This window comes from Cylas formicarius, unplaced genomic scaffold (assembly GCF_029955315.1).
Source record: "Cylas formicarius isolate icCylForm1 unplaced genomic scaffold, icCylForm1.1 PGA_scaffold_10__41_contigs__length_53128322, whole genome shotgun sequence".
NCBI classification, from domain to species: Eukaryota; Metazoa; Arthropoda; class Insecta; order Coleoptera; family Brentidae; genus Cylas; species Cylas formicarius.
In genome coordinates, this window is record NW_026844214.1 from 18965120 (window position 1) to 18981397 (window position 16278).

General features: G+C 32.6%; 3 protein-coding genes and 1 long non-coding RNA gene across 7 annotated transcripts in view; all 4 read left to right on the plus strand.

Moving 5' to 3' along the window:
• Window positions 1-6852, plus strand: part of LOC132702325 (uncharacterized) — a 96893-nt gene extending 90041 nt beyond the window's left edge. For both annotated transcript variants that reach the window (XM_060670894.1, XM_060670903.1), the window contains exons 5-6: window positions 61-413; window positions 848-6852. In XM_060670894.1, coding sequence (XP_060526877.1) covers window positions 61-413; window positions 848-1199 — 705 coding nt within the window. In that variant the 3' untranslated portion in view covers window positions 1200-6852. The remainder of the gene's footprint in view (window positions 1-60; window positions 414-847) is intronic.
• A 297-nt stretch (window positions 6853-7149) lies between these two features.
• LOC132705834 (uncharacterized) lies at window positions 7150-12119 on the plus strand. Of its 2 annotated transcripts, XR_009619520.1 has the most exons (4): window positions 7150-7282; window positions 7336-7420; window positions 11179-11358; window positions 11985-12119. It is a non-coding gene; the product is annotated as an uncharacterized LOC132705834 (long non-coding RNA). The 2 variants fall into 2 exon arrangements; XR_009619521.1 differs by lacking the exon at window positions 11179-11358.
• A 505-nt stretch (window positions 12120-12624) lies between these two features.
• LOC132705816 (retinol dehydrogenase 13-like) lies at window positions 12625-14168 on the plus strand. Its single transcript, XM_060676717.1, has 6 exons — window positions 12625-12844; window positions 12895-13060; window positions 13156-13413; window positions 13468-13636; window positions 13693-13900; window positions 13964-14168. The coding sequence occupies exons 1-6, from the start codon at window positions 12753-12755 to the stop codon at window positions 14064-14066; spliced, it is 996 nt and encodes a 331-aa protein (XP_060532700.1). The 5' UTR covers window positions 12625-12752; the 3' UTR covers window positions 14067-14168.
• A 1015-nt stretch (window positions 14169-15183) lies between these two features.
• On the plus strand, window positions 15184-16251 carry LOC132705824 (3-oxoacyl-[acyl-carrier-protein] reductase FabG-like). 2 transcript variants are annotated; one of them, XM_060676729.1, is made up of 2 exons: window positions 15184-15838; window positions 15903-16251. In XM_060676729.1, exons 1-2 carry the CDS (start codon window positions 15321-15323, stop codon window positions 16171-16173), a joined length of 789 nt encoding a protein of 262 aa, XP_060532712.1. In that variant the 5' UTR covers window positions 15184-15320; the 3' UTR covers window positions 16174-16251. The 2 variants fall into 2 exon arrangements, with proteins under 2 accessions (XP_060532712.1, XP_060532722.1); XM_060676739.1 differs by having other exon boundaries at window positions 15184-15811.
• Window positions 16252-16278: the final 27 nt, after the last annotated feature.

Below are 16278 nucleotides of genomic sequence, written 5' to 3' on the forward strand. Positions count from 1 at the left end.
TAAGAAATGGTGACCATGTAGAAATACATCGTATATATTATACGCGTCTATATTTTTTAGATGATAGATGTAAAAAATAATGTCCACTACCCCAGCGGCTATCCGATCTCACAACATCCACCGGTGTTTCTCTGTTCATCGCCCGGTCCAGATCCGTACTGCTCCCAAGACTTATACAATCCAGTATACGAAGAGCTGAGCGATGCGGACACGGATATGGAGAGACATGCGCCACATAGCGAAGACGAATTCGCTGAAGACGAATTGAGCCTCGGAGGAGATATGGAGAGGAGAAGACTGGAAGCACCGCCTCCGCCGTATAGGATAACAACCTCTCAATTTAGAAGAAGCATACCCCGAATAAGGAGGCCGCACGAACCCTTGCCACCTATACCCAATAACAAAAAACAGAGGTAAGTGGGTTCGTAGAAAGTGTACACCTAAGAAGTCTTCCCACTCTAGTAGCAGCATATTAAAACACCTGCTCCAAATCCCAAATGTAATAGGTTAAAATTTGTATGCATCTTAGTTTACTGTACCAACTGTTAAAAATTGTGAAAGAGCCAATTTTAGTGCTTTAAAGTGTTAACAAGAATGTTAAGCAAAACTAATTCATTTTAAAATGAAGTAAATGTTGTTTTCTACTCCCTAATCTAAAATAACCAATTATGCACCAATCAGGTGTGTGCAAAGTGTCACTTTAAAACGTCAGACCAAAAGGTATTCGCTAACCAGAAGGAAGTCGACAGAGGTTGCTACCGGTCGTTTGAATGGGGTTTTCTTAAATAACTGACGATGGTCTAATGGATGTTTAGTAATTGTCCACTAACAGAATGCTTTTTTCCAGAACTCTCGATAGGAGACGGCAAGAATTCCATGAAGGCGTCCTTCTGGACGCTCTCCTACAACTCTACCCACGGGTGGGGAGCGTGGAACCCCCAAACCAAAGACGTCAAATTCCAAGCATCGCTCAAAATATCCAATGCATGAGCCAGATCCCGGGTCCATACGATACTATGCCCATCATGAGCAGTATGGCAACCTTCAGGCCGGTTCCAAAACCGTATTCCCAAGATTCAGCTTTAGGTTCAGACTCTGGATACAGTAATCACACGAGCGGCACCAGCAGATGTTCCAATCGCGGTCGAAGGGAACTTAGACGAATGTCGCAAATTAGTGCTGATTTGACATTGACGTAAGACGTGATGTTCGAGTGAGGTGATCTGATGTATGAGTGCAATAACTTGATTAATTTCGACGCGACCGTTAGTTTTCTACATATAAAGAAAACTGTTTTAGAGTACCGTGGAATTCTTACAGCGTCGTAGCAATTTCACTACCTTCGTATGAGACTGTTGGTTTATTATTTCTATCGTAGCGATTTCCGACACTAATGGCTTAATTTTGTAACTGAAAACTAATTTTTTATAATGTTATGTTAGGACTTGATATTATTTTCTAACATAACTTTTCCGACAGTTCCATATATATTGCAGACCCTACAATTGTTAGGCTCACTGATATGTAAAGTTGGTGGAATGATTACCAAATTGTAGATATTTTCAAGAGTCAACTTAAGCGAACAGAGATAGTGTGCAAGTACGAGGGTTACTTGAACTTCGACCTAACAATAATACAAGACATTCTTTCTTTTTTTTTTTCGACATAGTCTCCTTGTAACTCTATACACTTCTGCCAATGATTCATTTGACGAAAACCTTTATCTTTCGAGCGCAGTTTTCAGATGAGGGAACACCACACAGTCGCTTGGGGCTAGATCTGGCGCGTTTGTCTTAGTGAAACAGGATTTTTTTTGCAAATGTGACCGTTTTTGCTTTTTGAAAGTAATCGATTAAGATGACTCCATGGCCATCCCAAAAATCAGTCGCCATCACTTTCCTAGATGAAAAAACAGTGTTTGCTTTTTTCGGAGTCGGTTCTTCCACTTTCGCAGTCCACTGTTTTGACTGTATTTTTTATTCGTGCATATAATGGTGTATCCAAGTTTCATCTACAGTAATTAATCGGCCCCAAAACTCGGGTTTATTGCGCCTAAACTACGCTAACAGAGCGTTGGAAACGTTCATTGCTCTAACGTGAGTAAATGCGGTACCTAACGCGCGGACAGCTTTCTCATGCCTAAATCTTTATTTAAAATGTGACAAACACGTTTTTCGTACATTTTTTTAAACACTGCTATTTCGCTTACTTTAATATTATCGTTAGTAGTTATAGGTGTTGGAAGTCTTGAACGTTCACGATCTCCTAAACTCTTAGGGCCACGTTTAAATTCAGCTGCCCAAAATTTGATGTGGTAAATGACAGTGCGGAGTCCCCATACACAGAATCCAACTCAAGTTTAATTTGCGTAGGAGTATTGCCTTTCAAAGGCAAATATTTCATAACAGCTCTATACTCGATTATTTTTATTTCCACGAAAACACTCACATCTACTAGGCCCTTATTCTTGACCGCGATAGAATAGAGAACCCAAGAGAATCCAGACGTGTTCCTATTGGGGGTGCGCACTTCCTATTCTTGAATCCAATTCTATTGAAAACGAGCAGAATTTCATTTCCCGTACGTTCTTTGAGCGTATTTTAGGGGAAGGAGCCAACAGAATAATAAATTTCTTCTGAACGTTTTTGCTTTTCAAAAGTAAATTTTCGAAAGGATAATTGCAAATTATCATTATGGGAGGATATTTTTCATAATTTTGATAACTTGAGAACTTCAATAGCAATATTTAATATCAGAAATATTTTTCACACCAGCAATAGCAACTGGTGATATTATATCAATTTGTTTTTTCCATTATTTCCGTTATTTTCCATTGTGTGAAATGTTTTCGTTTTTTATCTGACTTTTAATGGACATTCTAAAATACTGTACAAAATATTGGTCAACTACACGCAATTGCCTCCTCTTTTTTCTGTAATTGGAAAAGTTTATAATAAAAGTTTTATAATAAGTACACAATAACCAAGTAAACATAAGCAAACTACCCAACATACAGTAACACTTACGTACATATTAAATTTAAACTTTCGAAGAAAAATATGGCACCCACAAACATAGCAATGGCATAAGGCCAAGATACAAACGTTAAAAATTCTACTGACAGAATTTCTAATGCACTGATTGGTCCAGTAGTTATATTTGACAACGGTGCATCGCGTTCGTCCTTTCTTTCCCTTTTGTTCGAAGATAAAGTTTTTGCTTTAGACCACAGAATAGAGAGGTTTACTTAATTTGTCGGTAAATTATTAACGATTTTCCGAAATTTTATAAAATATTAAAATTTGAATTTTAATTTGATTGTGCTCGTAACTGCACCCAAATACCTGATTTTGGTATCGATACAACCTGAAAAACGAAGGCACTGCTTTGATTGTGGTTTATGATTATGATTTGTGAATATACTATCAGTCATTATAAAAACATATTTTTTCGATTTTGCTTAAATTGTTTTAAATTTCACCTCGGAAATTTTTAATTTTCAATCGCCTCTGAAAACTTAATAAACACGTAAAGGCTGTCGGTTGGGAAAACAAATTACCAAACTCAGACAGACGAAGAAGAAATAAAATTAATTGACGCTTCCATCATGTCTCATCGTCTCTGGCAATCATTCATACCCGTGCGGGGGGCAATTAGTTTGGACCCTTGACAAAATCGTACCTTCATTAATTTTTACTAATTAGAACAACGTCCGCGAGTACGTATTTAATTAAATAATGCCAAAATATAATGAATATTCCCGCGACTCAGTTTTAATGAAGTCCTCCTCTGAAGTATATTTGTCTTTTAATAAATTTCGGCCTTAACGAGTTTGGATACGGAGTTTTGCGACTCGTTGGCGCAGTCTTGTAAAACAAATGAAATAATCTCGTAACTAGTTTTTAAGTAGACTTCTCGGGCGCCATTTTGCCAGTGATGCGTCGCCGTTGGTTCGGCAAGTTGGCAGATCATAGGTGTATAATTATTTGAGGAGAAAACATTTTATGACTATATTTTGAGTAAGATTACTTTTTTTTTTAAATACTGATCATAATTGGGCAATATGAGACAATAAAAAATTTCAGTTTTGAGATATATGAATTGAATTCATCAATATTATTATTGTTATTATTAAATTAAAATTAATTTAATCAATTAATTAATTTAAATTAAAAATTAAATATAAAGTATCATATTCATATATCATTGATACCGTTACTTGTAAGTTTCGCTTTTATTTTCTAACTCTAAATACATTCTTTATTAAAGAAAACATTAAAGGCACAAATTTGATAAAATATAAATAGGTTGACAGTGATACTTATATTTAGGCATTTTCGGTACACTCTTGGGGTCATCAGATTTTTTATTAACATTTTTTTGTTTCTTTTCGATTTGTTCCTCTTTCACTGAAGGGGCTGTTAGATTAGATGAATGAAATTCCTGCGTCAATGAAATTTTAGCTTTGGTTTCACATTAGTTTAAAACTTGTTTAGCATGTGTGGAGTGTGCGTTACTAGTCTTTACTGTTTACACGAGTTGTAATCTGGTTTCAAATCACTAGTCTGTTGTTTCTTCAGTTTCTTCAGTTTGGTAACTGTCATGTCAGTTTGCAGATTATCTTCCAGTAAATGCGCGTAATACAACTTGTGCCTTTGATGTTTTTATAAATTTTTCCTTAGCAAAAGCGAAAAATTAATGCACAGTTTTCAAGAACATCATAAATAGATTGTTCAGATGAATATGAACATCCGAAAGTGACGACTCTGATTTGGAAATTCTTTTAGAGCAAAGATTAGTCTATTCAACCCATTCTACATTTACGTCTAAAACTTTCGAATTTGTCCCAAACTCTTGCTCACAAAAACGGTTTGAAAATTGTAAGAAATAAGTACCAACCCAAAACTGTTGGTTTATAAATCAAAGCGTAAATCTTTTACGTTATGCCGCAGCTTAACTTTCAAAATAATTGGCAAACTAACCAATAATTAATTTACTGTTGTGTACGGTTTGGCCAAACTTATGTCTTTTTTTTTACATTTGCTTTTTAGGTAATTTGCCGGTTCTGAGATATTTACTGTTAACCTGATACCTTAACCTTTCCCATTCTTACTGTTGCCTTAGTTTCATGGTAGACCCTGTTCAGAACATTCAACGTTTCTTTGAAGGTGACACTAATAGGATATCGAACTGGCACTTGATAAGAGTCAATGACATAACTCACCGAAACATTGTGTAAATTTTCTGACTGGCTGACTTTTGTCACCAATGCCTCCGACCAGAAAATATGAAAATAAGTTTTTTTGGTTTCACATAAAATAAAACTTCAATCCAACAAAAGAATGTGAAAAATTAAGCCAATAGTGCGTGTTTCCTGACACAACATTCCACAACCTGTAAAAATTGTAAATATCTATCGTATTGTACAAACATCACTAGTACCTCTTCGAAATTAGCTGTAAATACATTTAGTGTTATTTATTTTCACTGTAAATGCAAAAACAATGCACAGACGTCCTCAATAAGACTTATTGGATTTTGTTTTACACTCATCACTGATATACCTATATTATACTACGAAACACTATTATATGACGCAGCTCATATCCCAATTTGTCGAAATATTATATGAATAAAAAGTCTTTTTGCTATATGTAGCTGCATCCTTCATTTTTTCAACGACTGACTAGTTATAGACTATATCGAGAACCGATACTTCATTAAATTGTATTGTATAAAGGTAACGTCAGTTGGAAAGAGCCACTGCAATTGATTTTTTATAAATTCTCGTAGATTTTCGAAACCTTTTGATCTATGTGACGCCACGACAATATGTATACAGAGATATTTGTAATATCAGTTTATACTTTGGCGTCAGTTGGTGTCTCTACTGTAACATTACGTAATTGACAAAGAAGCCTCCTATTGCGCTCATTGTTTATTAAATTTATCACTGAGAAATTTCGCATAAATTCTCTTCTAAACTTCCACGTCGACAGGCGGGCAAATAATACCAATCTACATCACAAAATCATTTAAATCGGTTTCATTTGTTTTTTTGCAGTTTTTAAAATTAAATTCACTTTGCTATCCCTTCAATTTTGTTTTGTTTGATAGCCCACATTTCATTGCAAAAATAAAGCATCAAATGATCATGGGCCAATATCTAAACAAATCGAAAACAGTAATACAGAAAATAACATCACGTTTTGGTTAGTTTGGTTGGTTATGCGAATCATACAACAAACTTTTCGAAAATTTGTTAGTAGTAGTAGTAGTAGTAGTAGTAGAAACTGATAAAAATGACAAGAATGTAAGAAAAAATATTCTTTATAGATGGTGCCTTTGTCATTAAAATTAAACTGATTTTTATTTAAAGAAAAAATGTTTAGAAACTAAACTGACCCAAATTGATAAAACTTGTAATTGTAATCAATTTTTTTAATATTATATTTATTTTACATGTTACGAAGTATACGAAGGATGCATTTTCATTGTCCGAAACTGTAACAAATTACAATTATTACCTATCGAAGTAAACACTATGATCAACAATTTAAATAAAACCCGTAAAATTCGCCAATATCCACACAGTAAATTAAAATGTTAACAATTCATAGACCTGTAAAAAAATCTTGCGACACAATCGTTTATAAATATAATATTGCCAATTTTGTATTATTAATATTTATTTTGTTCATATTGTACAGCTTTTGCGTTGCTAGTCCAGATAGATATAAATGCGTTTATTTTCTGTTTTAAATGTTTTATTATGTTGCACATTACTACGTCCGGAAAGTGCGTTGTTATTGTTTTCATTTGATTTAAGTTAAAATAAAATTTAATAATGGAGTTATGTGTATTATTATGATTAACATGTTTGAAATTTTGTTTGTTTTCATTGTTTTGTTTATGAAAAATCGAATTAAATTCAACTGCTGGACATATTCAGGGCTTCCTTGGCTTCATTTGCAGATTTTCTTGGCTAATTAATTTTTTGCTGAAATATTAGAACATTAGAACAAATATGGCAGTCGCAAGACATTAAAAAAGCTGAAATCTTATCGTGTAAGTCTACAATAACTAAACCATCAGTTTTATCTACGGCATGGTGGTCTTTGTTGTTTAAGTATATTTATCAGTAAAACGGCGATATTTAACTTGTTTGTATCCTAAATTCTCAGATTAAGTTAAACAACTGGCGAGTCGATATCAATAAGCACTTCGATTTCGTTGTAGCGCTTTGGTTGGCATGTAATTTTTCGGGAAACAATGTCAACAGGTAATTGTGCATGTACGTTCGGAAATTTCTTTTAAAAATTTTCTTTTTTTTAGAGTTAATAGTGCCGGTGTTACTAATCCTAACGCTGTTCGTTATAAACGGAGTTGTGCTCTTCTTCATACACAAAGCAAAAAAAAAGTACGTATTATTGTTTATTAATATGTAGTTAAAATAATCCCAAAATTTAACATTTTCATTAATTTGCTTTAACGTTTTATGTGAAAGTTTTATGCTTATTCAGATATCCAAAACCTGGTACAAATCATCAATCATAAAAATCATAAAGCAATTACTTTAACTTTCTGCTTTTCCTTTTCTATAAAATTAAAATTAAAACGTATATTTGAGAATCAAATATTCAAGAAAGAAAGAGTTAAAAGTAAATAAAAATAACCAAAAATAACATTAATTCAAATCACGCAAGAAACTTTTCATTCCCTCGTTTGTTTCTGTAAGCTTTTCGAATACCTCTGCCATATATTTTGGCCCTTGCAGTGTTGTCTCTTCTTCTTGATCGTGGCATAATTCAAAAATAAAATTGAGTTTAGCTAGATCTCAACTATAGCTAACCATCTCTTACGGTTTTCAAGCGAAAAATAATTTGCGCTGTTTTTGAAAAGTATTAATATGTCGGCGCGTACTTTAAAATATCAGAAAAGTAATTTTTTTTCAGAATATTCTCGGAATGTTATAAACCGTATTTGTAAACAAAATCTGACGTCTGAAAAATATTGATTTTCAAATTAAATTTTATAAATAAATGTTAAGCTTTATAAAAATATAAATTAATGTTCATGATTTTTACATAATATATAAGCTGTTATTAAAATGACCTGATACAATTTAATAGGTGGATCTGACCTTGGACAAACAAATGGCCACAATACGGCTGCAGTCCAGTATTCATTCATTCATTGGCACAAGGATTTATAGATACTGAGTGGCCAATAGTGTAGTAAAGTACTATATCTCCCTTGTTTATCACAGTTTTGAAAAAATGTTTTAACAGATGTTACCTAAAATCAAAAGGTCAACCTAATAAAAATATTTTCAATATTTCAATATTTGCATATTATGATTTCTGCAAGACATATTTGAATTTTTATGCCACTTAAAAATATTTTTTAAAGAAACGTTATTTTAAGGAAACTATTTTTTTTTTCAAATTCATTTCATTTCATTTATTAGCATGGTACAAACATAGAAAATGTATAACATCATGGCAATGATTTATAACATGGAATAACAATTTTACAATTTAATATACACATAAAACATAAAGTACAATACATAAAACATAAAGCGCTCTGTGGGAGTCTGGACATACATTAAAGCTGAACGAAGACTATAACAGAAACTTCACCGAAAGCGGGGAGTCGAGGATCGATATCATTGATATCTTATTGAACCTATTTATTCGGAGTTATTTTGTCTCGTGATTAAGTTAATTAAAAAAACGGACGCAGTTGTAATTTCAACCTAGTCTACTAGCATTAAGATGGAAGAAATCAGGTCTGAGGTTTTCCCCATTCCGTGTTTTGAGGGGCTGAACTTTATTCAATGTAAAAAATCGGTTTGCTTCTCATAAGCGTAAACTATACACGTAAGTACATAAGCGCTTGGCAGTGTAGGAATTTTAAGATCCGAAAATTTAGATCTAACATCCTCTCTGTATTTGAAATTGTGATTATTCTAATTACCCTACGTTGTAGGCCAAAGACTCTTGCTGCACCGGAGGCTGACCATAAAGCAAATGGGAGCGAATTAGAGCTTAATATGCTCTCAATAATATATTACAATCTACAGCGCGCTTTAGGCTACGTATTAGAAAAATGTTTTATGGTGACAACAATTTAGTTTTGGGTCTAAATTAATTTCCAAGAATTTTGCACTTTGTCCATTATTTACTTCGTTAATGTGCCTTTGAGAGAAGATTAAAGAAACTATTTTCCCTTCGTTAAGGGTTGAGCTAAGTTTTGTAAACCAGTTCTTAGCTCTTGTTAATTCAGAATTAGCTTCAGCAAGTGTTTCAGTAAGATAAGTGCGGTCCGCAAACAACCCAACCATTCAGGAAGATCGTTGATATATATGAGAAGGAGGATAGGTCCCATTACTAAGCCCTGCACAACCCTAGTCCTCACTGCTCGAGGTTTTGTTGATACAAACAACCTATTGTTCCCTCTCAACTAGAAATGAACCAACTAGGCTTCGGCTCAAGATGTTAAAATTGTAATATTTTCATTTTTGTAATAGAGTGGAGTGTCAGTCACAGTCAAATCCTTTAGTAATATCGCAGAATATTGCACTCGTGAAGTTGCCTTCCTCTTGTCCTTTGACTATAGCTTTAACCAGCTTGGTGATACACAATAACGCGTTTTACCACAAACTGAAACTCAATTTTACCTACTCGACACGTTTCGCCAACCAAGTTGGCATCTTCAGGAGAAGATTCCAGTGAAGAGTTTGACAGTTTGGTGATAGCAGAGTCGGTTGATCTACCCTCCGTATTTCCTTATTTCTGAATAAAATATAGACTAAAATTCTCAAAATATTTGTTAGTTTGGTTTTTTAATACTAATTCAATGATTTTTTGATATACAAGATATACCATAGAAATAGGTATAAAGTTGTTTGTAGTAACTTCCCCACCTTTATGTATGGGAAAAAATTTTGATAGTTTAAAAATATTTGAGTACACTCATTAGTTGATTAGGGAATTTATCAAATGAGTAAGAGGGTATATTAAAATATTCTTTATTTGCTTTAAGATTTTTATGGATATGTCAAAGTGATCTTGGCTATTTTTGTTTTTTTAATTTATCAAAAACATCCCTTACTTGATTGAAGATCACTTGCGAAAATTTGAACAAACTAAGATCTTTGGTTTGATTTAGAAAATTTTGATCGTTGTTGATTTTAGGTAACCCTTTTTAAATTATCAGCAATACTTGTAAAAAATCTATTTAATATGTTTTATTCAATTTCATTTGTGATTACTTTCTCTTTTTTAGAAATTCGATTTTTTTTATTATATTCCAGTAGGTTTTAGTTATATTTCCTTCGTCTTCAATTATTTTCTTATTGGACTGCATTTTGCTTTCTTTATTTAATTTTTGTAAAAATTGTAGCTTTTAATATTTCTTGTGAGATGTAAATTTTGGTAGTCATCGTCATTCGTCAATCAAAGACTATTTCTTATTAATTAAAGTTTTGAAGTGAACCATTTTTGTTTCTTAATTACATTTGTATTAACTATTAGAAATTCAAATTTTTGATTTAGAGACAATTTTACATCACAAGCGGTCTCTATAGTTTTTTTTTTCTAATGGATCTTCATATAGTAAAAGGCATTACTAAGAGTTTAGTAAAGCGCATAATTAATTATTTCATTTAGGGTATTTTCCAAAGCATTGCCAACTTAACAAAAAACAAAATCTAAACAAATTTTGCTGATTTTTTAAATGGAACACGTTGATATAGCTTTATTTTCATGTTTAGCTATTGTCTACAACTTTTCTTATGGTCTAACTATCTATTTAAGTTCTCCCTTAATATTCGTTTTTATTAATCATTTATGCAAATACGCTAACTTATTGAGATGGCGTTATTCTATGTTTTTTCTGTATCTCAAAAAACCGAGCTTAGACTGTTTTGAAAACGGCATCTTTTGCTTCACGAAAAGACCAACAATAATTGAGATACCCCGCAATAACGACGTACTGTTTCTTTATTTTATAATTAGGGCCCACCATATAAAAACTTTTGATTTTATGGAACACTTAAAATATTTTTTCAAAATTGTAATATATGAGGGAGATATAGTACTTTTGCGCACGTACTGCGCCGTCATATGAAATTCATAAAATTTTCGACTTATAAATTAAATCTAATTTCAGCATCTCAAAGGCACGGCACAAACCATCGAAAAAAAAATACGTCCCGAACATAGGTCGAGGATTTTATGGATCAATGGAAATAACAAACTCGGTCACTTTTCATCGCGAGAATCAGAAAATACATCAACACGACCAAGAAAGTGCGCGATTAACTTAATACGAATATAAATTCAAATTAAGGTAATTGGAGTAGCAGATACCATAGAGATTATCAGATCAGAATTTTAGATAGAGATAATTCTCATTTTTGAAAAATAGAGAGAAGTGTATTTCACCTACATCCCTTAAATTCCAACCCCTGAACTTTCGCATATGTACTTAATAAATAATATTTCTAGACAGAGGTTATAAAGACCATATCCATCTACAACTTCAAGTATCAAGAACGATATTACCATAAATCTATAACAACAATGTGATTGGACAAATTTAACGCATTTCGGAACACGGGCTTTATATTCTTTCGTATATAATATTTTTATACTTTTTATAAAAATTAATGTTTTGATTAAGTTCAAAAATATTCAGTAATTCAAGATCCCTTTTTGCGTGTAAGAATAACTTACGACATTAAAATTGGTTAACATTTTCAGTAAAAACAAATTAAAGAAAATTCCGAAGAAATAAGGAGGGAGTTTTATTTAAAAAGAAAACACCAAACGTCAAGTTATTAAGCTTTAAAAAATCGTATATACTACAAAATATCGCATTATTACATGTTATATTTGATTAATATTTTATTAATTTTATTTATTATTATTACATCCCGCTTTAGAATATCACGATTTTTTTGTTTTGTGTTTTAGGAATGCAGTTGAATTTAAAGACGAAGAGATGGTGGTTTTTTCAACAAAAGAAGCACAACATGTATCTGAAAAAATATAATTTGTTTCATTCGAACTGTTGTTGACAATAAATTAAAGAAAATAAAATAATTTTAATACTTCACACATTTTTTTAAGCAGCGGATCAACTTACTGCTAAAAACATTCTGTTTTCTTTTTCTAAAGCCGAAATAAATTAGCAAACAGGATGTTTTTTAAAACGTGTGTCGACCATTCCACAGACATCCTTGTAGGATATTCATGTTTTTATAGACATATCGGGCTCCGCTTTGCTGACAATTTTCCCTAACCAATGGGAAGTGTGCACACTCTGGCAACATCTCGCATCACCCAGAGTCGATGCTGCGAAGTACAAGTTCCAGGACAAAAATGAACTATGCTTAATGTGCGTTTACGCAAATATTCTGTGAATCCAAACACCCAACTTATGGATGTTTCCATTCTAGGTAGAAGTTTTTTTGTGTTGATTCAGACTGATGATTCATAAGCTTATCAACATATAGTCCTTGCCGGCAAAAACAATATAGATAAAGGGAAAAGACAACGAAAATTATTATAAGCTAGTTTTCCTTGACCATTGGAAGCAAAGAAGAAGAAATGAAGTGTTTGGTTACATCCCAACCTTAACATTCTGTGGTTTACACATTACTCCCACATATTCAACACTTTGCTGTAAATGCAATATATGAGGGAGATTCATTGGAAGCTGTGTTTTAAAAAAAGATAAAAATGTTTAAACGGATAAACAGAAAGGGATATCCGAAACCTATTTATATCGGATCTGCAATAGTGGGTACAATAGGACTGGCTTGTTTGTCAAAGTAATATCTACAACATTGTTATAGTTCTTGGGACAAAATTTGTATTTTAGGGAGCTTGTAGGTGGTGAAACTTATAAAGGGAAGAAAGAGCAAAATGGAAAAATTGTAATAGTTACTGGAGCTAATACAGGCATAGGTAAAGAAGTAACAGCTGAATTGGCCAGACGAGGGGCAAAAGTTTACATGGCGTGTAGAGATATGAATCGCTGTGAGGCTGTAACTATTTATCCAGATTTTTAATTGTTTATAGTAATTTAAATTACAAATTAATAACACCAACGACTGTGAAATAGTGCCATTAAATTTTTTAGACACGCAAGGATATAGTATTGGACACAGGAAACAAGTATGTTTATTGTCGACCATGTGACCTTGCTTCCCTTAAGTCAATTAGTAATTTTGCAACAATTTTCAAGAAGGAAGAAAAACACTTGGATGTTTTAATAAATAACGCAGGGGTAATGAGAACCCCTCCAGGTTCGAAAACAGCTGATGGATTTGAATCACAAATTGGTGTCAATCATTTAGGACACTTTTTGTTAACAAATTTGCTCTTAGATGTTTTAAAAGTAATTGAAATTTTAGCAAATGTATAAAATAGCAAATGCATCGGTTTCTTGTAGGATTCAGCTCCCAGTAGGATAATAAATGTTTCCAGTGTTGCACACCAGAGAGGTAGAATAAAAAAGGATGATTTTAACAGTGATAAAAGTTATGATCCAGCAGAAGCATATGCTCAAAGCAAATTGGCAAACATATTGTTCACTAGAGAATTAGCAAACAGATTGCAAGGTATAATAATATCATACTTCAAAAATGTGTGTTTATCTGTTTTACCTTTGTTTTAGGTACTGGGGTTACAGTAAATGCTGTTCATCCTGGTATTGTGGATACAGACATAACTCGCCATATGAGTTTCTATAAAAGTCGTATATCTTCTATACTTATAAAACCATTTTTGTGGCCCTTTATAAAAGATTCGCGACAAGGGGCACAAACTGTACTTTATCTAGCATTAGATCCAGAGGTTGAAAAAGTTAGCGGAAAATATTTTTGGTAAATTTAAATTAAATTAAGGGACCGAATATTTACATTACTTGTTAACTTACTTTTTTGTAGTGATTACAAAGAAGAAGAAATCAGTAAAGAGGCTCAGGATGAAGAGATGGCAAAATGGTTATGGAAAGTGAGTGAGAAATGGACAAAACTTACCACAATGTAAATAAACAAAATAAATAATAAATACAGCTTGATTTTAATTACTGAGAGAAATTGTTATGATAAGGTAGTTAACAAAATTGAATAGTCTTAATAATAAAAAAAATGTGTTCTCAAAATGTAGATCCACAGTCACTAGATCACCTTTGCTTTGCTGTTATAATTTGTTGACAAATTTTAGGTTTTAAAAATTTTAGCAGCACAGTGACTTAAAATAAAAAAATCTAGATGCACATATCAAATTATTTTCCTCCATTTTTCTAATATTCGTGAGATAAAAATCATTGGACAACATTTTTTTTTAATGTTTTTGAAATATCTAAATGTAATTTCGGAAAAAAAGAATCTTGGGATCCTTCAAATGACTTCAGAAGGGTTAGAAGAATAATAATATTTATCTACTAAATATATATAGGTGCTACCGATCCAGATACTCTCGCTAGATAACAGTATCAAAAGTACAATTTTATTAATTTTTCAAAAAATTTTTGGAACAAATGTTAAAGTAATTTTTATAATATGATGTTTCTTATCTAAAAAAGGTGTAAATTTTGTAAGAGTTAGTTTTAGCTGCCATTTTTGAGACATCAGGATTGTGGCAATGTAATCTGATTGAGTAAGAAATGAAATTCTGTATAATATGTACAAAATTGATTTTACTAAATACTGTAATCCAAAAGTTTATAATTTAATCGGATTGGTAGGATTCAGAGATAAAAATATTCTTATTTTTGCTATATATTTCATTCACTTAGTATCTTTATATCTGAAAATTTTTAATTTTGCGGTTTTGTAGATGAGAAATTCGGATTTATCGACGATTCCGTTTTTCATATTTTCCAGCAAGACAGTAAAACCATGTTCCAAAACTTTTTTGTCTTCTAAAATTTTTTCCGCCAGCAATTTGTCCGTAAACAGGTACTGCTTTGCTAAATCACTATCACCAAGCGCTTTGGAGAATATAATGTGCTATTTTATCAATATAAGTAATTCTAATGAACACAGGTTCCTATTCCATTTCAAGTCTCGCGCTTCTTACAACCGCTTTTAAGTCAATATTGCACAACGCAACTTTGTTATGTAATATTAAATTAAATATAGATCGAAAGATAAAAGCACTTTTGATAAATATTGCAGTATACAAAAACCAGTATTCGTAAAATAGAAACTGCGCGGTGTAGACAATTTCGATACCCGAGACATTCAGTTTGCCAAATCGTGCCTTTATACTACTCTCAGTATTTGCGTTAGTGGCACCATGAAATTCGCAGGAAAAGTGATTTTAATAACTGGAGCAAGCGCCGGAATAGGAGCGGCAACTGCAATACATTTTTCTCAATTAGGTGCGAGTTTGGCGCTAGCAGGAAGAAACCAAGAAAACTTGAACAAAGTTGCTTCGGCGTGCAATTCAAATTCCACCCCTTTGATTTTGTTAGCAGAATTAACCAACGAAAACGAAACAAAAGAGCTACTCGATAAAACTCTTGCACACTTTGGTCGGCTTGATGTTTTGATCAATAATGCTGCTGTCGATGTATTGGTGTCTATTGAAACAACAACTTTGGAAGATTTTGATCGCGCAATGGATGTAAATGTGCGTTCGGTGTATCATTTAACCAAACTAGCAGTGCCTCATTTGATTAAAACGAAAGGAAATATCGTCAATATTAGCAGCATAACTGGTTTACGCGCTTTTGCCGGAGCTTTACCGTATTGTATGTCAAAAGCTGCTCTAGATCATTTCACAAGGTACATAATAAGTTTTCTGAAAACCCTGTGAGTCATTAGCAAACCCCTGCTAAACCATTGCGAATTTTATTTAAAATTTGTATTTATTTAGATGCACAGCACTTCATCTTGCCTCCAAGCAAGTCAGAGTAAATGGAGTTAATCCAGGAGTAATTGTCACCAATTTTCAAATAAATGGAGGTATGACCAAGGAAGATTATAAAACCTTCATTAAATATGCCGAGAAAACACACCCACTCGGTAGGCCAGGTCAACCTGAAGAAGTGGCCAAAGTAATTGCGTTTTTAGCTAGTGATGATGCTAGTTTTATAACGGGAGCCAGTGTGCCCGTAGATGGCGGTAAACATGCTCTGTGTCCTTAAATGCGGAATCAGCAGCATTATGTAAATAAAGTTCTTGTTAAGAATCATATTTTTAAAATACAAAAATGTTTGTCTATACCAAGCAAGATTCATTAATATTAACTT